Genomic DNA, 25,202 nt, shown 5'->3' with positions numbered 1-25,202 from the left:
CCTTGTCTCACCTCTCTTCAGTCAACTCTTCCACCTGTTTTCACCTCCTCACTCCAACCTCAGCCCTCACTGCTCCACAAGTGCTTCACTCCTGCCCCCAAACTGTGGACACAAAACACAGGTCCTGCAGGGCGAGGTGGCACATGCCTTTAATCCCAGCACTTGGGAGGCCAAGGTGGAAGGATCACTGTGAGTTCAAGGCCACCCTAAAAGTACATAGTGAGTTCTAGGTCATCTGGGCCAGAGCAAGACCCTACCTCAAAAAATCAAAACACAGGAGAATAAGAAGGTTTATTATCAGCTAAATATGAGGGACCACGTCTCGGCACCATGCATTCAAGTTGCCTAAAGGGACGTGTTCCACCACAGAAGCAATTATAAGAATTTCTTATAGTCATAGAATATAAGAGCGTCATAAATCAGGGCATTTACAAAATACATTGGTGGGAACATCAGGTGGGCAGTTTATAACAAAGTGGGGTAATCGAGGTTCCAGGTTCCAGATAGTATCTGATAACATTCTTAGATTCTTTGGGGTTGGAGGAAGGTAGTGTTCTGCTAATAATACATTACGAAGGTTTTACCTGGCAGTCAGTGATGTTAGGTCAAATGCAGAAGTGGGTGATAAATGGGTAGTGAGGGACTAAAGACAGCCCAAGATAATTTTGACTTTTCTTCACCCTTCCACCTATCTAATGATCACAGAAGTGCCAGGTCTGAAGAATCTTCATTACAGGCATGACCTTTTCAGGAAACTCCAGCATTCGCCACCAATCAACTCCTTTCTGAGCCTGATTAAATATAAATGGAGACTCTGGACTTTCCCCTACTGGTTCATGGGACTAGGAGTTCTTTTTCAGCCAGCAAATTTAGTCTTTTTAAAAAATATTTTATTGGGCTGGAGAGATGGCTTAGCAGTTAAGCACTTGCCTGTGAAGCCTAAGGACCCCGGTTCGAGGCTCGGTTCCCCAGGTCCCACGTTAGCCAGATGCACAAGGAGGTGCACGTGTCTGGAGTTCGTTTGCAGAGGCTGGAAGCCCTGGCGTGCCCATTCTCTCTCTCTTCCTCTGTCTGTCTTTCTCTCTGTGTCTGTCGCTCTCAAATAAAAATAAAATAAAAAATTAAAAAAATATTTTATTTATTTGAGAGAGAAAGGGGGGAGAATGGGCATGCCAGGGCCTCTAGCCACTTTAAATGAACTCCAGATGCATGTGCTACCTTGTGCATTTGGCTGACATGGGTACTGGGGAATCAAATCTGGGTCCTTAGGCTTTGCAGGCAAGCATCTTAACTGCTAAGCCATCTCTCCAGCCCAAATCTGGTCTTTTTATTTGGCTATTTCTCTTGAAGTTTAGGGCAGAAGGACAAGGTTGCACTCTTTCCACTGCTTGGTTTTCCGTTGTTACATTAAAATTTTTATTTTGATTACCATTTTGTTAGACCCTCTAGGGGAAGGAGATTCTATAGTCAGGACTTAAACTTATCCTAAAAGACCACGGCACAATTTTAAAGAACTAAACCAGAAGCTCTGAGGGTTTCATTCTGGATTGTACTTTGCAATGATTCTTCATTGGTGATATTTAAATAATATTAATTATTAATATGTAAATGGATATAATAAATAATATCGGGCAGGCCACATTCCTGAGACTGATGGAGGTGGCCTGAGAGGTCTGATGAAGGCTGGCCTGAGCTATGAGTTTAACGACTGAGACAAACAGAGCTGAGAACCATGAACTGAGTTTTGCATCCTATGTTCATAATTTGATTAATTTAAGCTTTCTTGATACTAATGTTTTATAAGAGTATTAGCACACAGTCTAAATGTTTCTCAAGTAGCCAAAGCAGAGGGGAAGTGAAGACATACATATGGTTTTGCTACATGTGTACTGTATTTATTTGCTTATTTTGCATGTGTGGAGTATGCATATGTTCCCCATGTATATGTGTGTGTGTGTGCAGAAGCCAGAGAAGGGTTAATGACCCTCTTTGAAACTAGAGAGAACTGAAGGGTTAATGACTATCATTGAAACTAGCAGGTCTTGGGAACATCTGAGACATTTAGTTCCAGACAAGCTTGGTAACTCTCCTGATTGATAATCTTGTCTTAACTCAGAAGGCCTTGAGGGAACAGAAACCGCTGGGGGCATTGTCATAGACAATCTCACTGGAACAACTTATTTTATTTTATTCAGGGCAAGGCCACAAATAACTACAGTTCTTTATCAACTTCCCTTAGACCTACACCTGGTCCTGTCTGTTTTTCTCAGGGTCCTCCTTGTAAGGTTGAACCCTAGCAGGACGTTGTTGTGTTTTTCTTTGTACTTTCCTTACATCTTGATCAGAGCCCTGTTTATCAGCTTCTGTTAGACCTACACCTGGTCCTTTCTGTTTTCTCGGGGTCCTCCTTATATAAGCTTGAACAGTAGCCTAGCTCAGTGCTTCAGCCTTCATCTCGTGAGAAGGTTGCAGCTCCTCACTATGCTTTAATAGTCTTCGTCTGCTTGAGCTCAAGTCTGGGGTTTCTCTTGTGTTTTTGTTTCTCACTTTCCTTCCAACCAGAGAAAACTCCAGGTGTCTTCCTCTATCAGCCAGCCACATATTTCTTTGAAATGAGTCTCTCTCAACCTGGAGCTACAGTTTTTGTGAGCTCCATCAAGTCTCTGGTCTGCTCCCCATAGGACAGAAGTTACTGTGGTATAGCCACACCCAACTGTTTACCCAGGTGCTGGGAATATAACTTGGCGGTCTCTCAGGCTCTCTTAGTCTCTCATGCTTGTGGCAAGTGCTCTTAATTACTGAGCTGTATCCCCAGTCCCTTATGTGTATTTCTATCTAGCTGGATAACAGAACAAATCTGAAAGAAATAAGAGACACCATTTGAAAAAAACACCTAGCCTGCAAAGCAGTTTTGGGATCCTCTAGGATATTGAAGGCGCTATCAGGTGCTGGATATACTGACCTCAGGGTGAAGTTGTTTTATGAGGCAGCTAGAAAATAACACTGAAGAATTATCTCAGTCACCTTGGAGTGGTGCCTCCTTCCCTAAATTCTAGTCTATATGGTGTCATTTAGAAATGCAGGGGTCATTGAGAGGTGAAACTGATGGCTAGATTTGCCTAGGAAATTTGGGAACATCTTTCACTAGTGGGAAAGGGGTTGGGGCATTCCAAGCTCATGAAGCAGCTTGGAACATGTCATGGAGTCCTGCCATGATATGTCAAAAGGGTAGAGAAATGAGATCAAGCCTAAGTTCTGGAAGTGTGGACGTTATGGCAGGCCTTGACTATCAAGTAAATATACAGACTGTGTGAGGGAGGAGTTGAGGGGGTCTGAACTTCTTGCCTGAGAGAAACAAGTAATGGGGATACCCCTGATTTGAATGGAAAAGTTCAAGGGACAACCATGTTTATTCTGGGATCTCAAATGATGGAAGGATAAAAGATCATCAGGAGCCAAGTGGGCCTGGACTGTCTCTAGGGCCCCGCATTTGCAAGGAGAGCAGAGAGCAGGCCTAAGTTTGAAACCAGGTGGAGAATCATCCCAGCTTCTCCAGAGATTGAGGAAATACAACTATTAAGGGAAGGAGAAGGTTGAAGGCTCACAATCTACGGTTGTTCTGTGAAAGACTATGAAACGTAAGACATCTACAATGATTTCAATGAGTTGGACTCTTAACACACTGGCCACACTCAAGTGTCAGCAAAGATGTGGCAACGGTGTTCTCTAAGGAAGATGTGTCTACATACCCACCTGGAATGTGACCTGCATCCTCAGGGCTGGAGAGCAACTCGGATCACATGGCCCCCAGACTTCTATCTTTGTGCCTCTAGGGTGAATGGTGAAGATGCTGGATACTGTATCTATGCACAGGAGCACATATGACCTCTAAACGGGTGGACTCGGTTCACGGGACTGTGGGAACAGTTCAGTGTCAGCTGTGGGGTGGTTCTGCTCCTTACTGCTCTGCTGGTTTCACTGTTATTGCCACTGAGCACAATCTTCCAGGTGTGTCCAAGCTATCACAGAATGACGACCGAAAATGCACCAGTATCTGTGAAATCTGGAATATCAAGTAGTCAGTGCGGTCATACCCTCCTCCCTCATTACTGTAAGGTAGCTCTCCTCTCCAACCCACTGCAAGTCAGAACATAAATCCAAACATTTCTTCCTAAAACCAGCTGTCCATCCTCTGAAAGTCTCTTCGTGGAGTTCCCAAGGGCCCCAGGTGGTGCTGAGGGACAGAAATAAGACACTCATGTCAATACTTTACTGTACCAAGGCACGGAAAAATAGTTGGCTGGTTATTACACAGCCTGCTTTGGCAATATTTACAAGAAAAGGTTCTAGTTTTAAGTTTTAAAAATATTATTTATTCATTTATTTGAGATAGAGTCAGAGGACAGGCACACCAGGGCTTCTAGCCACTGCAAACTAACTACAGATTCATGCGCCACCTTATGCATCTGGCTTACATGGGTTCTGGGGAATCAAACCTGTATCCTTAGGCTTTGCAGGCAAGCACCTTAACCACAAGCCATCTCTCCAGCCCAGATCTTGGGTTTTGAGTGGAGGCAAGGAGGCAACCCATAACTTAGAAAAGCCCAAAGGGAACTCTGGTGTAGCACTTCCAGTGTATACAGTAGGCGATATACTGCTGGGAATTCCTCAGTGTACCTTAACTTTGCTTTTAAGATCTGTCCATACTTCATGTGAAACAGTGTTGTGGGAAATTGTCATAGTCATGGCTTCACGGAATAGAAGACTGTTAGATTAGTGCCAGCTGGAAGGACAGGCGGTGTACAGTCAAGGTACAAGCTTCTTGAGAGGAATTCAGGAGCAGCAATTAGGACAGGGAAGCCAGTGTCCCGGGACTTTTGTTGGTGTTTCTAGCAACACACTGACGTCTCCTCGTTGCCTCTCAGCACGTGCACACCACCATTCCTCTACTTCCATCTCGTGCCCGAGGCCCAACGTGGCTTCTCAAGAACCTAACTCCCCATGCATGACTCTAGCTTGGCACTTCAGTTTCTCCATCAATTCGTCCCACCTCCAATCATCACTGGCCCAGTTTCACAGGTGATCTGAAAGTGGGCAACCTGGGAAGATTCTTGGAGAATGCGAGCACTGTGGTAGCAGTGAGGCTGTGGAGAAGTGTTTCGACTGAATGTAAGCTAAGCATGTGCTGGTTGGGCTTCAGGTTCCCTCTGACTGACCTGTGCGGTTTTGAGGCAGGACAGAAAGATGGACAATAAAAGGGACATAGGAAAGGGAATTAGCCCTTCACTCTGAAGTTTCTGAGAATCAAAAACTTAACTGATCAAAACTGCAGAGACTGACTGCTTCCCTAAAGATAGCACATAAAAGGAGGTAGAAAATACCAACTATGCTTCTTTAGAGCCAGAATATTTGTGACCTTGAGTTTAACCATATAAGCAGTGTTTTCTCATCCCTAAACCTAAACAATCTGTCTCTTACAATAACCATGCTATTTACAAAAGGTAATTCCTTAAAAGAAACAAGTAAACTAGCATGTGTGTATATATGTATGCACATATATACTCTTTAATTTTTAGACCTTGTTGTAAACTATATCCTTAGAACAATGATCTATCAACTGTCTAATGTGAAGATACTTAAGGACCTCTGTCTCTTTAAAGGACCTCACTTACATTTGAAGTATTATCTCTTATCTCTGCCTAATAAACTTGCTAATAATTTTGCTTCTCTGACTGAGCTGAAATTCTTTTCTGCCTTTACCTGAGGAGTCTTTAAAGGGAGGACTCTTTTGGCTGTGTCCTGCTGACATTTCTGAAAACAGATGGAAAAATTCTGAAAAGGGCTGATCTATCTAGAAGGCTCAGAACACTGATGGATTACTACACTGGGTGATGCTCTGAAATTATGTGGAGGTTTAAAGTCTAATGAAGACTTTGGAGCTGGGCTTCTTAGGTTTGCAATCCCATCTGATTCCTCATTAGTTGTGGCTACTGGACAAAGGGCATCCCAATCTGTTTCCCACTTGTAACTTTAGGGTAACAATACTACTTGCTTTATAGTTATAAGAGGACGAAGTGTGACTTTTTTTTTTTTGGTTTTTCAAGGTAGGGTCTCACTCTAGCCCAGGCTGACCTGGAATTCACTATGGAGTCTCAGGGTGGCCTTGAACTCATGGCGATCCTCCTACCTCTGCCTCCCGAGTGCTGGGATTAAAGGCACGCACCACCACGCCCAGCCAAGTTTGACATTTTTCAAGGACTTAAAATGATGACCAGCAAGGTATATGTGTTCTACAAATGACACTTATTGGCATTTTTATTTGGCAGAAATTCATAAAAATATTTTTGAGAAGTTCTTAATGAAATACTTTGAAAATATGTTTATTGTGTAACTAATGAATATAAAATCTGACAGATGAGTTTAAACATTTTTCAAAAAAGGGTAAACCCACCCTGTCCCAATTTCCCATGAGATAGTAAGTAACTTGGACAGAGGAGCAAACACCCACATGAAAATTTTCATTCATCAGTTGGTCGTAAAAGGCCCTAATACATTGTATTCTAAGCAAAGGTTCATTAAATTAAAAGCCAACACATCATTGACACTTCTGTAGTTTAACTTGCTTCCTATTAGCATAAGTATTCATTCAAAATGCTGAGGGATAAGATCAGGTGACATGACTCTCTTTATGTGACAAATATGCAAAGTGCATGGATCTACAAACACTCACAAAAACACTAGGTGTGGAATTAAATATTGCCCTAAAACTAATCCAAGAAAATCTATGTATAGTTTAGCCTTTGGCATCTGGTATAGCATGTTATTTTTAGAGACATCCTTTTGTTCCATCTATTAACCAGAATAAATTTATCTGAACACATTTTTCATCTAACATAGATTGTCCACAGCCAATTTCACATGAGGTAGTTGGGCTGTTTAATGACATTCTAGTGACAGTCTCGGGACATGTGGGGAATCACACATAAGCATGCCATGAGGCTGGCTCATCATCCTTATCACCCACTCAATTTGCACCTGTGAAAGGAGTCTGTGTGAAGGACATCAGCTGTGCCAGGGGACCTTATGTCACAGGTGGATTGTGGGTAAGGTACAGGAGAGAGATACAACCAATTTTAAAATACACAAGACACTTAACACAGGCAGGATATCATGATGTTCTCACAGTTTAGCTGGAAACATTTCCCACTCTGAAAGAAATGACTCACAAAGATTCACAATTCATAAGAATTCTGAAAACTTTTGCATTGCAGAGCAGTGGTATTTTTCTCCTTTTGAAAAAAGGCTATATAAAAACAGTGGAGGAGATCAATGCATGCGTCATCTGTACCAAAGAGGCACCATCAGTGGTCGTTGAATCATGCCCTGGAGTGCCTGAGTGCAGTAAGAAACCATGCAAATGGCCCTGTCCACAGCACAACTGACTGTCCAGACAGGAGGGGATCTGGGCCCAGTGAACAATAAATATGCTTATGGAGTTGCTGAAAGGAACCTTGAAGACCTTGTTATAAACAGTCTTAAAATACCATTAGACATCTAGTGAATATTTTTCTGTCATTATTATGAAACCCCTGAGTAAGCAACTTCAGGTGACAAAGGGTCATAGGAAGTAGAACACATTTCTAAATAAAGGACGCTATACACACTTCACAGGAACGGAGGTCTGTGCACGTACTGGGCATGTGCATGGTCAACACATTAGATCACCTAGCAACAATGGCTTAACAGGGATTTCACTTTGAAACTCTACATCTAAAACTTTCAATTTTAAAAATATTTGTAGTTAATCTTAAAAAAGAAACAGAAACATGATGGTGGGGAAGCCTGACTGTTGTAAAACCCATGACTAAGCTCAGAAGAAACTGGCTTTCATCAATGACTCAGAAATACACCATTATGTAACCAAGTGCCTGAAGGTTATGGTGGCTTAGTAGGAAATTCCTAAAAGTAATATTCCTTCAGAACGTTTCTAAAATGCCTCATTTAATTTCTACTTCTCAAGACACCCTGACTTCCCTATTGCTTTACCTGAAATTTCTTCACATATAGGACTCTCATAGTAAGAATGTTTCTTTTATAAAAACTTACTTTTGCTCTTTTCCTTACTTCAAATTTAACACTCTGTTGATCTCTGCCATATATTATTTTTCTTACTTTAAAACAAGGTTTTGAAGATGTGAAGTTAAAAGCATTAATTGAATATGCATATGGGTACAACAAACATTCACAATGACACTCACTTAATCCTGGCCATTCCTCCCAGGTGCCACACATTGTGACATTCACCTGCCTTACAGCTCCAAATCGGAACACAGGTTCTGCCCAAAGGTCTGGCAGCCTGGCTTGGTTATGACGGATGCTGGATGTACCTAGGCTAGAAGCTGTTGCTACGGAAGGAGGCCTAAGAACTCGACTGGAGATAGCGGCGGCATGCTGCTGGGGGCACTGCAAAGTAAATTTGAAAGCTGAAATAAGGAGCTCCGCTGTCCCTGTTCTACCACTCAACATGACACTGGTGCATGCTTTTATGCTCAGACATAATAATGAGGTGTATCAAGCCACTATTCAGACACCCTCACGGATGCTACCCTACAAAGTTAGTTCCCTGGGGTCCATCACCCCAGAGCCCATCTGCACTTCAGGCAGAGCTGTATCAAGAGCTGCTGAGGTAATCATGTCCTCCCCAGTCAGTTACCAACTGGCTTCTACTCTGAAAGCTATCGTTCTAGTCTATCATTTTTCACACCAATCAGACGTGCTTTCAAAGGACCAGAGACCTGCCATGACTGCGAGGTGTTTGTTCAGTTGAACCCCCGGCCCAGCTAGCGCAGAGGTGGGCGGGGCTTCCCGGTGCGCTCCTGATGCACTCACGTTCGGGGAAGGGCTCTGGAGGCCATGCTACTGCCTCACTGTGCAGGTACCTAGAGAGACAATCTCTTTAGGCTCTCCCTAAAGATCATGCTAGAAAATAATACAAAAAAAGAAAGAAAGAAGGAAGGAGGGAAGGAAGGAAAAGGAGGGGAGGGAGAGAGGAAGGCAGGAAGGATGGGAGCAACGAGAGCAAGGGGACTACTCTGCAACAAGAATGTTAGAGTTCTTTCTTGGTTGGAGTGAAAATAAATGGCGTAGGCATCCCAGAACTCTTGTACAGCTCTGGAGGATACTTTACAGATATTTTCCTATTGTCCTTTTTCTTAGAAAGTAACTGCAAATCAGTAAATATTATGACTTTAACTAAAATAAAATCACATACTAACATCCAGGTGGAAGATCTCACTATACCAAGGTTAGGTCAAGTAGAATTTACTGTTTAGTTTTAGGTTCAATTTCTAGTTATTTACAGAACCGTCATTTCACAGATCTTAGGCATACTAGATAAGCTCCAGTGAGAGAAAACCTATTTAAAAACCACCCCTTCCTAATACAGGAATGGAAAATTGGAGCTTTTAAGTTATTTATGCTATTTGGTCTGATCTCTAGATATTAAAAATCTTCCTCCAAAACCAAATGGTGAATACCTACTCAGAACCTGAAGATGTGACATGGCCATGCCAAACAGCTTTCCCTTGGTATACAATGAGAGCCTTGGCACCAATCCTGGGGTATTTCCAGAGTGCCCACCTCCTCTCCAAGACACCAGGAGGTTCACTTAAGGTGGCAAGTACCAGCAGCTGCTTAGAATGACAATACTCCACATTAACAATTTCCTGGCAGCATCCCCTACTAATGGAAGAGAACTTACTTAAAGCATTCTCACTGGTGTAAGCACCTGTCAGCTGCTGTTTGCTTTTCCTCTTCAGAGGCTATACCAGAGGCAGGAAGTATGAATAATTCTTTATCCCTACCCTCTTATTCTTTCTAGCCAGAAGAGATCTGCATCAAGTTCTGGTGGGAGTGGAGGAAAATAACACACACCTTAGTAGCTGCCAACAGCAAATGCTAAAATACAATGTCACATCATTTTAGCGCCCCTTTCTTCCCTGCCCTTAAAACATGTAATTTTATGTTTCTAAATATTTTCCAAAAATTCTTATGTAGGAAAAATTTCTCTATTTTTAAAATTATGTTTTTATTTTTCTGAGGCAGGGTCTTACTCTAGCCCAAGCTGACCAGGAACTCACTCTGTAGTTACAGGCTGGGCTTGAACTCACAGTGGTCCTTTTACCTCTGCCTTCTGAGTGTTAGGATTAAAGTAGCGTGCTACCATGCCCATCTCTTATTTCTATTTTATTTTTTCAAGAGGCAGGGTGTTGCTATGCTATTCAGATTGGCCTCTAAATCCTGGCCTTAAGTGATACTTCTGTCCAGACTTCTGAGGAACTGGGACTGTAGGCATGCCTATCTGTGTCATTTATTCAAACTAAATAAATGTCCACTTATTTAAGACAAAAGACAGTATCAATACTTCTCCCTACCTGAAGTGCTCTGACAAGCAGAGACCTTTGCTGCAGGATCAGAGCTGGCTCGTGCAAGGAATCACTTTGTAGCATGGGAGCTACTTACGCTGGAACTGCTCTTCCTATTTCCGGAAGTAGACTCCACTGGGGAAGGCACTCATGGCTTCTCTCCTGTGGACACTCTTGGCAGCCTGGTCCCTTTCTGGGAGGTGTGAGCCACAGTCTGGACACCACCCTTTGTAGAAGAATGCCCACCCAAGTTGTTCAGCTCAACTTTTCACTCTCCATGTAGTTTACTGTACTAAAATGCTGGCCTCTTCTCCTTCAAAATGAAGAGCATAGCAGTTAAGTGCCACGAACGCTGGTAATTCTGAAAAGTATAATTTAATAGAGTGCCTCCGCAATGTTGTGTTTAAGAATCACTTGGGAAGTTTTTATCTTGAGACAATCCCTAGGTCCCACCTCCAGTTTGGGTTCTTAGGAAGTCCTGGGAGTCTGCTCTTTCAATGACACAGAGGTGGTCTAGATCACGCTGGGAGACCAGCTGGCTCCTCCACCCAGGAGACTACGTGAAGCCAAGCGCAGGGCTGCACCCCTCTAATACCAGCACTCAGGAGGCCGAGGCTTACAAGTTTGAGACCAACCGGGACACATAGTGAGACACTGTCTCAAAAATTGAGAGAAACACCGTGAGTGTGAGCAGATCCTTATATTGCTAGACATCACTTCTGAAGTGGGTTAAAATCCCCCTTGAGTGTAATAGTTTTGCTGTGATGTCCAAGTCAAATAATGCACAAGAAACATAATGGCAAAGGGTGGCACTGTGTCACCTTAAATGACTTGACTCACCTTTTCATCCTGTCCTCCAGTATGGGGTAAGGTCACACCCTAATCTTCTTGAGCCACAGTGTCCCACCTATCAACAGGAATGGCAATCCTTGCCCATGTCACAAATCGCACAGTGATACCAATGCCAAACCTCTTCACTACACAGCTCTTCTCACCAACAGACACAGAGACCCGCTGAACACAGTCTAGGAACAGTGAATCGTGCGCTGCGATTGTTTCAACCAAGGGCTTTACATTCCCTCCAAGTATTCAGTTAAATTCTGATGTGTCTTAAATGCTGACTATGAATCATGGTCTTCGATATAGCTTAGGTTTGGGTGCTCATAAAAACCAAAAATTGAAACAGAAACCCACAAAGTTGTCCAATTTGCTCTTATTACTTGCTGTTCAAGTTTGTGACAGCTATGATTTGGTTTCCAGTAGACCTGTTGAACTAAAATATATAGCACCTTGATTTTTAAACACACAAATCACATATGCACTTAAAAATTTTATATATAAAAGCACTAAGGTTTTTCTTCCTCCTCTACATCTCCTCAAGCAAAGGAGCTTGAGGGGAGTAAAGCTGTTACTAGAAATTAACTAGGGCAACACAACACTTGAGCAAACTTTATTCCCTGAAGTTTGAAGGTGCTGTCCTGTGGCTGTCACACCACCTCATCAGATTCCAGCCCGTGGGCCTCATATAAGGTGTCCAGTACGGCCAGCTGCTTTTCCATGGCAGGAAGGTAAAGGCTGAGGTCTCTCTGCAGCCCAGCACTGAAAGCTGCTTTATGGTGGTCGCCTTCCTTTACAGTGAGTGCAGCCACAAAATCTTCGTATGACGGAGCTGCCCTCAGGGCAAGCTGCGGAAGAATTGCCTGTGAGACTGAGTCACAACTGCTCTTTGCACACTTACTCTTCTGCACATACATGCACACACTCCCATACATAAAATGGAAAGCAATGCATGGACTACCTAAAATTATATTCTAAAGCATCACATTAAGTAACTCATGGCTAGCAGAGGTCATCAAGTCAGAGAATGCTCAGAAAGAAGATGTGCAGACGATCCCTTCTTTTTTTAAAACATTTTTTGTTTGTTTATTTTTATTTATTTATTTGAGAGTGACAGACAGAAAGAAGGAGGTAGAGAGAGAGAGACAGAGAATGGACATGCCAGCGCCTCCATCTACTGCAAACTAACTCCAGACGCGTGTGCTCCCTTGTGCATCTGGCTAACGTGGATCCTGGGGAATCGAGCCTCGAACCGGGGTCTTTAGGCTTCACAGGCAAGCGCTTAACCACTCAGCCATCTCTCCAGCCCAGAAGATCCCTTCTTATCCAATCACCCAGACTCATCCCTCAAATCCTTAGCGTCACCAACCTGGATGCACAGAGCCATCTGCTGCCACATGTCCAGCCTGCCAGGACACCTCACTCTACATGTATCTCATTTCCACCTACACTTCATTTGTTTGAGGATCTTCTATGTCTTCTCAACATGGATCACTTCCTAAGGTCCCTTGACTATTTTCTAAAAAAGAAGGCAGCTAATCTGTGCTGCCTGATTACATATTGACGTTTACCACATTTTATCCCACCCAATCATATTTTCTGCAAGGGGCTTTAAATATTTGAAGATAAAGGCTTTCTATTTGGCTGGTGGATGAGTTTCTTTGAGCAACTGAGTTCAGTTAGAAGGAATCTGGCTATGCTAACTGGAATGTTACAGAACTCAATACCTTCTGAAGTGGGCATGGCTTGGGGAATCCTAGTGGTGAGGCTGAGGCCAGTGAAGCTGCTGCTCTATACATACAACTGTGGCCAAACGCTCAAAATAAACCATGTTCTTAAAAACTAGCAACTTCAAAACTTGGCAATATAGGGCTGGAGAGATGGCTTAGCAGTTAAGGCGCTTGCCTATAAAGCCAAAGGACCTTGGTTCAATTCCCCAGGACCCATGTAAGCCAGATGCACAAGGTGGCGCATGTATCTGGAGTTCCTTTGCAGTATCTGGAGGCCCTGGTGCATCCATTCTCTTCCTCTGTCTCTCTGCTTCTTTCTCTCTCACTCTCTCAAAAAAAAATAAAAAGAAAATTAAAGAAAACAAAACTTGGCAATATACAAAGCTTCATCTGGGAATATACAAAGCTTTCAAAATGTTCTTACTCCACAGCTGGAGATACACTGTCCATATCACTAGTGCCTCAGGGTTCTTTGTTACAAGCAGGAAAAACAAATAGTTATCTCAGTGTATGACATTAATAATGTTTAGTTTCACAACACTTAAGACAATGTCTAGTGTGTGTCATAAATACTCCAAACTATAAATTGTAGTTGCGGCTCTTGGTATTTGATATACGAATTCTTTCAGAAACCTGTTTTGAGGAACAAAAATGTTAGTGAGAGCAGGACGTGGTGGCGCATGCCTTTAATCCCAGCACTCAGGAGGCAGAGGTAGGAGGATCACCATGAGTTCAAGGCCACCCTGAGACTACATAGTGAATTCCAGGTCAGCCTGGGCTACAGCGAGATCCTACCTCGAAAAACCAAAATAAATAAATAAATAAATAAATAAATAAATAAATAAGCTAGTGAGGGCTGGAGAGATTGATTACTAAGTGGTTAAGGTATGTGCCTGCAAAACCTAATGACCTGGGTTTGATTCCCCAGTAACCACGCAAAGCCAATGCATGAAGTGGCGTGTGCATCTAAAGTTCTGAGTAACTAGAGGCCCTGGTGCAACCATTTTTATATTTTTTCTCTCTCTTTCCTTGCAAACAAATAAAATAAAAAGTTAAAAAAAAAAGCCAGGTGTGGTGGCACAGGCATTTAATCCCAGCACTCGGGATGCAGATGTAGGAGGATCACTGTGAATTCATGGCTACTCTGAGATTACATAGTGAACTTCAGGTTAGCCTGGGGTAGGGTGAGACCCTACCTCAAAAAACCAAAAAGTAAAAAAAGGACCACTGTAAAAAATGTTGTGAAAAAAATGCATGTGAATAGATGCTGTGTTATTTCCAAGAGAAAACTTACAGCAGCTTTACATTTCTGACACAGTGCATTATGTAAATACATTATGATACTTTCATACTAGGGAAGTGTTTTGTAGTCACTAAAAATGGTACTTTTTTCTCCCTCACTCTTATAGCATCAATAATGGGCACAACAGAGGCTGGGGAATAGTGCTTGCCTTCACACACACGAATCTGGGTTCCATCCTCAACACCACAAACAAAACACTACAAATGTCATGATATAAGCAATTAGGGCGAAAAATACAAATTATACAACAGCTAAATGTAGAAAAATATTCATATAAATATATAAAGTTAGGTATACAAAGAGAATTATACCCACATACTATAAACTATATGTAGAGAAGCATACAAACATATATAAGTAGATATATATTTATATATAATATGTAAATTAAATTAATATTTTATTTATTTATTTATTTTCAGAGAGAAAGAAGCAGATAGAAAGAGAGAATGGATATGACAGGGCCTCCTGTGACTGCAAACAAACTCCAGACACATGAGCCACTTTGTGCATCTGGCTTTCTGTGGGTACTAGGAAATCAAACCCAGGTCATAAGGCTTTGCAAATAAGTGTCTTTAGCCACAGAGCCATTTCTCCAGCTTTAAATTAATATTTAAAATAATAAATAGCTGATAGCTGTTTTTAAACAGCTAACAAAGTTAAACAAAAATGCTAGGAAGGAATAAGTAGTAGGTAACAGGAGTCAAAACACATGAATATAAATATTTGCACCATGATGACAACTGTTCAAGAAGAGCTTCCTAACCCTACCTGCAGAGAGACCTAATACAGTCAATATTTGAAGACAAACTAACCTGAAAATAGACAGAGCGGTTAACTAAGAGCTGCAATTTAGAATTAACAGAACAATGGGCAGTGGAGGGAGCTCTTGGCTGGAATTTATCACTCAAATGTCACATCACCTCTCAAGGGTATTCAGGATCACTGCTGCTTGCCTACCTGTCCTGTTTGTTCCCTCATCAGAAAGGCTACCGCATCAGAGACAAAGCTCCATGGCCGCTAGTGCCGGATAGGTGAGAGCACCCATTCATATCTTTATATAATAGTCCGGGCATTTTCTATTGCTGACATTGTCGTATTCCCCAAACCTAGAAATAGTGACATTTTCTTCTGGTCCTCAAACTTTAATAAAGCAAACAGGACTCCCACACACACACACATACACCCCACCTGGCTTATCACCCAGACTTTAAGGAACAGAGGGGTGACTTACCGCAAAAACCCCTCGAACTACCCAGCCATGGTGTTGCCGTAATGTCTTACCATACGCATTATCTAGAAAGAAAGAGATTCCATGAAGAATGAATGCTCTGAAGTTGGTGTGATTTGTATAATGTACTTGTTAGTGTATGCCATATGATACTACTGGTATTAAGAATTGATTACAAAGGCTGGGTGTGGTGGCACATGCCTTTAATCCCAGCACTCAGGAGGCAGAGATGGCAGGATTGCTGTGAGTCTGAGGCCAACCTAAGACTACATAGTGAATTCCACATCAGCCTGAGCTAGAGTGAGACCCTACCTTGAAAAAAAATAAAAGAGAGAAATGATTATAAGATTTTGTAATCCCAAGGTCTTATGTGACAAAGAAACCCATATGGATTTTTGTTTTTAAAAAGAAAAACAGATTATTTCCTTTCTTCATTGACTTCATATCTGAACTTCAGCCTACTATCAAAGTGGGAAAAGTTCATATATATAAAGATATAAGGAGAAAAGGATAGTGAAGAATTTTGACTAGATACAATTGTAAGTATACTATTGAAAGTTAAAATATAGTTCTCTGAAATGTAGCATAACCCTGAACCAGGGCTTAGTTGTCCTTTTTAACCATCAGTTTTTCCTTCGTTAAATGATTTCTAAGGTTCTTTCCAGTTCTAACATTCTACTCTGAGATGTGAAGCATTTGTCCCAAATGCCCCTATGGCCCTGGACATGCACAGTGTTAAAGCTAGAACTCTTTCAATACAGTATGCAAAAGTCATGTGTGGCAGTCACTTGAGCAGGGAAGCATCAGGCCAGTCTAGGCAATGCACAGAAACTGTCGCCAATATAACAAAACAAAGCACTGCCAAAGCAAACAAAATGTGTGGAAAGAGGGCTGGAGAGATGGTCTAGCATTTAAGGTGCTTGCCTGCCAAGCCTAATGACTTGGGTTCAATTCCCGAGTACTCACATAAAGCCAAACAAAGAAACTGGTGCATACATTTGGAATTCATTTCTAGAGGCCCTGCTGCACCCATACTCTCTTTTCTCCCTCCCTCCCTCTCTCTCTCTCTCTTTCTCTCTCTCTCTCTCTCTCTCTCTCTCTCTCTCTATATATATATATATATATATATATATATATATATATATATACTTAAAAATAAATAAACAAACAAACAAACTTTGTGGAATGAATGGCTTGAAGTTATATAGGTATAGACTGACCTGTGAGTGTATTAATAACAGTCATTCATATATTATGCCTGGAAGACAACAATCTATTATTTTTGTCCCAATATGTTTTAAAGTGGGATTTTAAAGCTGGTATATAAAAAATTAATTTAAAAAAAATCCCAAGAAGAAGATAGCTACATTTAATGCAAGGGATGCATTAATGACATTGTGAATAATTCAATATATGCAAAATTAAAAGCTGATTCTCCCATTCATTCCCACAGAATGAATGAGTTCTCAGGAAACAATGGCTCCATCAGCCATTCTTTTCAATGCGCTATCTTATTTCTATCTAGTGCCTGCAGTGAGTAATGGAGTGTTTGACATTGCCATTGGCAATGTCACGGGCTATTTTGACCATCATTTTTGTGTTTTCTGTGGTCACATCTGACTCTTCTGCTCTAGGTATCTTCACTGCCCTGGGCTAAGTGTGGTACTAACACAAGCACTACCACCATTCACACCACACACAGGGGACCACATAGTAGGCTGTTCAACATTTTCTTTTTTTGTTGTTGTTTATTTTTATTTATTTATTTGAAAGTGACAGAGAGAGAAAGAGGCAGAGAGAGAGAGAGAGAGAGAGAGAGAGAGAGAAAGAGGGAGAGAGAATGGGGCACACCAGGGCTTCCAGCCACTGCAAATAAACTCCAGATGTGTATGACCCCTTGTGCATCTGGCTAATGTGGGTCTTGGGGAATTGAGCCTCGAACCAGGGTCCTTAGGCTTCACAGGCAAGTGCTTAACCACTAAGCCATCTCTCCAGCCCCTGTTCAACATTTTCAGTTATGACAAGATCAGATGCAACAAGACACCCGCCCCACAGTAAAAGTTCTACGCAGCGAAAGTAATGTAGAATACAGGACACTGTTTGCTGGCAAAAGCTGCAGATCACACACACATACAGCTTATAGTTTATTATTCTAGCTTTGAATTATTTTATTTCGTTTTTTCCTCAGGCAAACAGCCTGGTCAGAGACACTCATCTTCAATGTAAGCCACCAATGGAAGAGGACAGTGGCGGTGGGAAATTGCAGATGGCAACCATGATGGTGTCTTGAAAGAAGCACTGCTGTTCTACAAAAGGTGACTCCAGACACAGCCCCTGGGAAAGCTAGCAAGACAGACACATTTCCAGCCATGTCACCACTAAGGAGCCACCTGAACTGGCAAGAGAGCAGACAAGTCCTAGGAAACATTCTAGGGGAGTTCCTCAGTGACACAGGGGACTCTGCTTTCTCAGGACACTGCTCTGGCAGTGCCATTATGAGCACGCGCAGATCTGCTGCGGACCTGCTTAGGGAGCAGTCACTCCCATCAGCGAGAATCTGGTACAAAGGTAATAGATGGCGAGTTGACTAAAATTTAGTGAGCTTTCTGGACATGGAGGGGAGCTGCCTACTCAGCACATCATTATCATATAAATTGCTAACTGCTCGAGGAGATATTTGTACATCGTGACAAAGGAACAGAGACTAATCTAGCCTGGAGGCCAGAGGACAGAAAAATCTCAGGAGTCTTGAAGGCAGGATGGGGTGGACGGGACAGAGGGCAGGGGATGGTGCTGACAGAGGAAGCATCATGGAGTTGGCACAGGCCAAACTGGGCAACAGTAAGCAGTTCACTGGGGTTGGGAAAGTACAGGGGCTAAACTGCAAGGACCTTTGCCTACCAGGCCAAGGGTTCTGAGGCATAAGGGCCAGTTTTGAAACTGAAACACCTTTTTCTCCTGATTTTACAAGTAATGCAATGCCTTTTGTAGAAACGAGAAATTTCAAAAGGGGGCAGGGAGGAGGAACTAAAAAAAAAAAAAACAAAACAGCAGTTATTTCTCTCAGAAATAACTAATCTAGGGAAATATTCTGTTTTTCACAGAACAAAATCTCCTATATGGAGAGGATATTCTTTTTCTATTAACAAAGTCATCCTCATCTGACTTGGCATTCTGTCAGGAAGTAACAGGACAAGACTCGCTTCCTTACAGTTCATAGCACATGAAGTTTCCTGGTCCCAGGACTTCACTGCAAAGCCACCTGGCTGGATAAAGGGGTCTCCACTCGGTGCCTCTCTACACTTCTGTGTATTGTGTCCCTCAGCTGAGTCTTCAAAGCAGCCTGGAAGACCTTCTCCAAGCCCTCCTTCTCAAGGACAGGAAGCAGGGAAGACACAGGCACAGGGTGGGCAAGCTGGCCCAAGGACCTGGAGCATGGGTGCCACACATACCTGTGTCCTCCCCCGTGGCCTGAGCACAGGAAGTTCCTTGTGCCTGCACCTTGTCAGCAGAGTCCCACCTGCAAGATGTGGGCTAGGTGGACTAATGGAGAAGAGAGAAGACAGAATTTGGCCTGGATCCTGACTTCAGTCCAGGAAGACCACTGATGAAATTTAAAATCAACAAACAACCTGATATGTATTAAAAACAATGCCAAATCCTCAGCTGGCTGGCAGCACTGCAGAGATCTGGGCTGCCTTAAAGATGATGAGGTCTAAGCCTGGTCTATTTTTGTCAGAGAAGATTAAATAAATAACAAAATGCATTCATATTCACTGTAATGCCCATTCATTTTCATAACACATGTTCTATAATCTGAGTAGATTTCTGGTCTCTGAGATACATAAGTGATACTTTACTCCCAATTCTTTGACATGTGTTAGTTCCCATCTAAGTTTCTAAGCCCCAACAATCACCTTCCCCAACTATTCTTTTACAAAGGAAGAAATGGAAGACCCAGAGAGTAAATATGCCCAAGAACACAAAACTAAAAGCAATGAGAACTTGGGGCATCTGTGTCGTATCAAATCATTGTGCTAAAAATGTTTATTCTTTGTGAAAGAAAATAATGAAAATGAAAGACATGTCTTTCCCGGATATTTCTGAAAGAGCTAGTACTTCTGGTTATGGAAAATGTGCAGACCTGATTTTTAACTAGTACTGCATACACTGCCTAGGGGGTATGAGACACTATGACTAAATGTTTCATAGCATTGTGGCAAGATCAACCTTTTACTGGCCTTGACAAACAACTACTCTGTCCACAAACTATGTATGGAGCATACTTTTCTACTGTAACCTGCAGGACTATAGAGAATACAGGCAAGAAATAGAAATCTAAGACTTGGGGTGGGGGCTGGAGAGATGGCTTAGCCTGCTAGAGAACACGGGTTCAATTCCCCAGTACCCACAAAATGCAGAATGCACAAGGTGATGCATGTGTCTGGAGTTTGTTTGCAGTGGCTACAGGCTCTGGTACACCCATTCCCTCTCTCTCAAATAAATAAAATATTGAAAAAAAAAATCTATGACTTAAGAGAGAACCTGGGAAGTAGATGGTCAAAGCTAGGAAAGATTAAATCATTTTGGGCTCAGGAAATAACAAAAATCTGCAAGAATCAGTAACTAGAAGAGGTCAGAGAGCTGGCTGTCAAATGTGGCAGGAGGCTCACGAGGAGGTGAGCCTGTCCCAAGGTCCAGTGACTTCTAGAGCTCACAGAGAACAGTGTGAACCTTCACTGTGAGAATGCTCACCCTTTTCCAAAGATGGGCAGACAGCAGTGGTCAGGGTATGGGTTCTAGAACACGTCCACAGGTGTGGCATAGCCGTATTCTATGCATGTGGGACAGGAACAGTGACCAATACATGCTGCCAAGAAAACAGAACTTCTGATGGAATAAAAAAAATTAAATCCCCATTTTATAGTAACAAAACAAATTACAGCAAGAGTTGTATAGAAAGAAAGAGTGAAGACATAATTATGAAAAGCAAAAATTATAAAACTTTGAGAATGAAGTATCAGAGAATATCTCTGTGTACCAAAATATGCCATAAATAAAGAGGCAATGTGTCAGACTGACAGAAGTTATTTGCAGTCCCTAACTGAAAAAGACTAATATCCAGAAAATATATCAACTTTACCAAACAAGAAGGGAAAGAAAACTCAAGAAACAATGAACAAAGTATATGAACAGCAAGTCACTGAGGAGGAAATCATGCTGCTAAGGAAGAAAGGAAAGATGCCAAATGTTAGGAATCTATGAACACAAACTCTCCCATTTTACAGCCTCCAAGCACAAGTTAAAGTGTCACACCACTGCTGATGAGTACAGACTTCAGAGAGCAATTCAGCAACATCTAGTACCGTGGTCTAGCCATCCCAGAGCAGCAGCTCTCAGCACCCCAAGAACCTGTTAGAAAAGCTGTATCAGAGCCGAGCGCAGCTCTACAGAACGAACTGTATATAAAGAATATAAGCTAGAGTCTGTGCACGACCACTCTGGTAGCGTTTCCTCAGCCAGCAAAGCCTGGTGCAACCTGTGTCCATCAGTAATAAAGTCGTTTTATAAACTGTTCTGTATATACAGTGGAGGGCTGGATGGCAGGAAAAAAATGAGTCAGAACTAGGAGCATGATGCATGAATGAATCTGAAAAAAAAAAAGAAGTAAAAAAATATATGGCACCATGTGTACAAGCTTAAAGCATGCAGTGATTAGTAGCTAGGGTTTATGGAGGACGGACGGATGGACACACACACACAGAGAGAGAGAGAGGGAGAGAGAGAGAGAGAGAGAGAGAGAGACAGACAGACACAGAGCGAGAGTTCTTCAGAACATGCACTGCACAATGTCAGTTGCAAGCGCAGGTTGAACTCTGGAACTGGGGAGCAGCGGGATGGCACATGAGCCCTCCACTGCATTTAACTGTTCGGTACACTAGGAAAAATGGTAAGATACTTGTTAAATGCTTGAAATAATTACAACTAAAAACAAAACAAAACAAAAACCATCCAAACTATTAAGTACCCTCTGAATTCCTTGTAGTGACTAAGCTTCAGGAAAAATGAAGTGTATGAAAAACATCAACTTAATAACCAATGGGCAGGTGTGAAACATGTTTCCAGAACTTGTCCTTTGTTACGCTCAGGCACCATCATGAGTAAAACATGCATGGCAAGGCAATCCTGCCAGTGTAGGGCATGCTGTGGGTGGTTCTGAAGAGAGCATAACTTCATTCATCCTTCACAGTGTTTTCAAAATAATTAGTCATGTTATGATTTGATATTAAGTACCTGCATATGACTTTTTTCCTATTTAACTGTCCGTGTCTATGAAAGAAAGCCTTTCACATTAAATATACAGCTAAATGTCCTTTAACCATCCCCCCCCATCCTGTGCCATAGATCTTGCTTGGGTTAGTTTCTGCTTGACATTTATGGAGTCATTCTGAGGTGAGAGAGGCAGCAATGTGTCACTGTGCTGAATGAGCAGTGCAGAGCACATAGCATTTAGTACAATGATGCATGAAATGCTAGAGCAACTTCTTTTCCTTTCATTGCCAAGGCTGCATTCCAAAACCTTTTGATATGGTATCTGCAAATGGAAGGGCTCAGTCCTACAGCATGCCATTAACCTCTGCTTTGTATACTCAACTCCCTTTTAAAATGACCTCAGGGAGTTTTCTAAGTTGCTAAGGGTGCAGGGTCACTGTTAGAAGGAGATCTTCTACCATGTTTCACTCGGGTCATCACTGGTGGACAATCTCAGTGTGGCGCAAGTGCAAGAGAAGGTGGTGCAAAGCTTTGTGCCTCTCTGCAGCTGCTGGGAACCATCCCATAGCTTGGCAGATGAACAGTTTCCCAGCATGTGTGAGGCCCTGGGTTTGATCCTCAGCACTGCCAAAGCATGAAACATATAAAACTGGTGTAAGAGTTATAGTTGGGTACTCTCTTAACAGTAGTTATTATCACAGTCAAGCCCAAGTTTAGAATTTTAAAAATGCAACTTATTTGCTTAATGCATAGCATATAAATTGTACATGCCAACTTTTACCTATATATCTTCCTCATTTCAGGGGAGGTACAGCATCAGTTCCAGTTACAAAGGCTATGAGTTTAATTGTCCTGGAAGCAATGCGTATCCAGGAGCCTTTGAGGTCTATGTAAACAATTTTCATAAAATCTTTTTTGTCTTCACAGCTTGTTGCACCCATGTCTGGGGTGCAGGGAGGGTGGGTTACCTAGGGCACTTCATCTTCTCATACTGAACAGCAGCAGCAGTGAGGAGTACTATCATGAGAGACATACTCACAGTCTGGCCTGGCACCTGAGCTAAGCAAACATGCCATTTGCTTTGGACTGAATAAGTCCATTCTCTGGCAGTTTATCAACCTCACATAAGCTGACCAAGGCTATGACCACCATACAATTTGGGGCCTGAGAAAGTTTTTAAATCTTTCATTTGGTTCTTTACTGAGTAAAACTGAATTGACTGGAAAATTAAATTGTCTAATTTCTTCATGTATTATAGAAATGTCAGTCCTGGTTATTTTAGGACACACCAGCAAATTCTAGACAGGGTAAACTGGGAAAAAAATGGGGCCAGAATCTCTTAGGACTTGTGCCAAGAGGGAGGTCTATAACAAGGAAGTAGCACCTACCCAGGAAACTGAAGAGCCACTGAAAAAATGTCACAGAAAATATTAGCTCCTTCTCCCTACCAAAGACATAGGATTAAGCCATTTAATTGTGGGCTACCTACTTAATGCATGAATATATGTGTACCTCTACACTCTAATCAGCAGGGCTTTAAAATAATATGTAATTTTATCCTCTCCCACATGCCTCAAGAGTCATCCTGAGCCTGGAGTGGTGGTGTATGACTAGAATACTCTTGAGAGGCTGAGGCAGGAATACAGAAAGCTGAAGGCCAGCCTGGGCTACACAGTGAAACTGCCTCAAAAAAAAAAAAATAACTGAAAGGATTATACTAAGTGAGGTAACCCAGGCTCAGAAAGCCAAGCGCCACATGTTCTCTCTCATATGTGGATCCTAGCTACAGATGATTGGGCTTCTGCGTGAGAAAATACTTAGTAGCAGAGGCCAGTAAGTTAAAAAGGAGACATAAAGGGAAGAGAAAGGAAGGGAGAAGGGTACTTAATTGGTTGATATTATATATATATGTAAGTACAATGATTGTGATGGGGAGGTAATATGATGGAGAATGGAATTTCAAAGGAGAAAGTGTGGGTGGGGGGAGGGAGGGAATTAACATGGGATATTATTTTGTAATCGTGGAAAATGCTAATAAAAATTTAAAAAAAAACGAATAAGCAAACAGACACATGCTATAATTATTTCCAAGGGAAAAAGGTGAGAATTTATCCATTATGTTAATAGCAGTATGAGGCTGCTTCTAAGTCTTAATAATAGATGCATCCATCCAACCTACCCAGTGTTTATTAAGCACTAAAATGTTGCGGCCAATGCATTAAGATGCTGGAAACAGAGGATGATCTCCTTTGAGCAAAGCCTTCCTTGTAGTCTTGGCTCTGAGCACTGGAAGAGGGTAGGATGTCAGCCAACACCTAATCTAGCCTCACAGCAAGTCTCCCACCCATGTCTACCTCCTTTTCTGGCCTCAGAAATTAGCTTCTCTTTGAATAGTGATTCTTGAAGACTGCATTGTGTTGTAAGTTGTTTATAAAAACTAGCCTCTGGATGATTAGACCTCCTTTCTTTAACTGAAAGGACAGTTGTCCATCAATTCACTGCCTCCTTAAGATATATTTTTAACAAGTCTGACCTGATGACTGTCTCATAGGTTCTTGTTTAGTGCTGAGGATTGAGCCCAGGGCAAGCACATTCTATGCAAGTGTGCTATCACTCAGCTATAGCTCCAGCCCTTATAAGTCCCTTTTAAAGAATGTATGTAAGAAGCAAACAATGAATAATAGTGAAATTAAAAAAAGTACTTTTATTTACTTGAGAGAGAGGATGAGAAAGAGAGAGATAATAGGCATGGCAGGGTCACTAGTCTCTGCAAATGAACTTCAGACACGTGTCACCTTGTGCATCTAGCTTGTGAGGGTATTAGGGTATTGAACCTGAGTCCTTAACCGTTAAGCCATATTTCCAGCTCAATAATGAAATATTTTTTAAAAAGTAAAATAAAATCCTAAAAAGCAGAAATTTCTGCTATGTTGTCTCCTTTTCCTGTGGTCTCCATCCCAAGTCCTACTTGTCTTATATAGTGAAACATCAAGAACACTTACTCAGTGCTGTTTGGATATCCTTCTCGCCATTTTTCACTTCTGTCAAAAATCCCTTTAAAAATTTGAGACCTCTAAAAGGAAAAAAGAAGTTTGATTTTGCAAGCTCACTTATGTTGACAAAGACATGAGAGATACCAGCTTCTATTTCAGTAATGTCTTGGGCACAACAGTGAACAGGCCACAGCACGCATGGTCCTCTCTGTTCCTTCCCTGTCATTTCCAGTAGGATGCTTGGGATCCTTTCAGATGATCCTACCAGATGTTCCAACTGCAGTGCTTTTCAAAATCTAGCCAGGATTTGTGGCTTTAGCATCACTTAGGAACTTATTAAACATGCAAATTTCAAGGCCCTACCTCACTCAAAGAATGAGAAACTCTGGCTCTGGCTTCAATGTTTTCACC

At 41.9% G+C, this 25,202-nt stretch overlaps 1 protein-coding gene across 4 annotated transcripts in view; it reads right to left on the bottom strand.

Moving 5' to 3' along the window:
• Positions 1-3,582: 3,582 nt before the first annotated feature.
• Positions 3,583-25,202, bottom strand: part of Plekha8 (pleckstrin homology domain containing A8) — a 55,939-nt gene continuing 34,319 nt past the window's right edge. The window contains exons 12-15 of one of the 4 annotated variants that reach the window (XR_006633858.1): positions 24,801-24,871; positions 20,281-20,395; positions 15,529-15,590; positions 12,042-12,109 (exon numbers count right to left, since the gene is read on the bottom strand). Coding sequence is in view for 2 of the 4 variants with exons in the window: in XM_004652766.2 (XP_004652823.1) it covers positions 11,912-12,109; positions 15,529-15,590; positions 24,801-24,871 (331 nt within the window). In the remaining 2 variants the exon portion in view is untranslated. Of the gene's footprint in view, positions 4,235-6,364; positions 12,110-15,528; positions 15,591-18,977; positions 19,069-20,280; positions 20,396-24,800; positions 24,872-25,202 lie in introns of those variants that run through there. The other 3 variants (XM_045136222.1, XM_004652766.2, XR_006633859.1) reach the window with 3 other exon arrangements.

Source organism: Jaculus jaculus, chromosome 16 (genome assembly GCF_020740685.1).
Source record: "Jaculus jaculus isolate mJacJac1 chromosome 16, mJacJac1.mat.Y.cur, whole genome shotgun sequence".
In the NCBI taxonomy this organism is placed as follows: Eukaryota; Metazoa; Chordata; class Mammalia; order Rodentia; family Dipodidae; genus Jaculus; species Jaculus jaculus.
The sequence above is the reverse complement of the archived record's forward strand: the minus strand, read 5'-3'. Positions and strand labels throughout refer to the sequence as shown.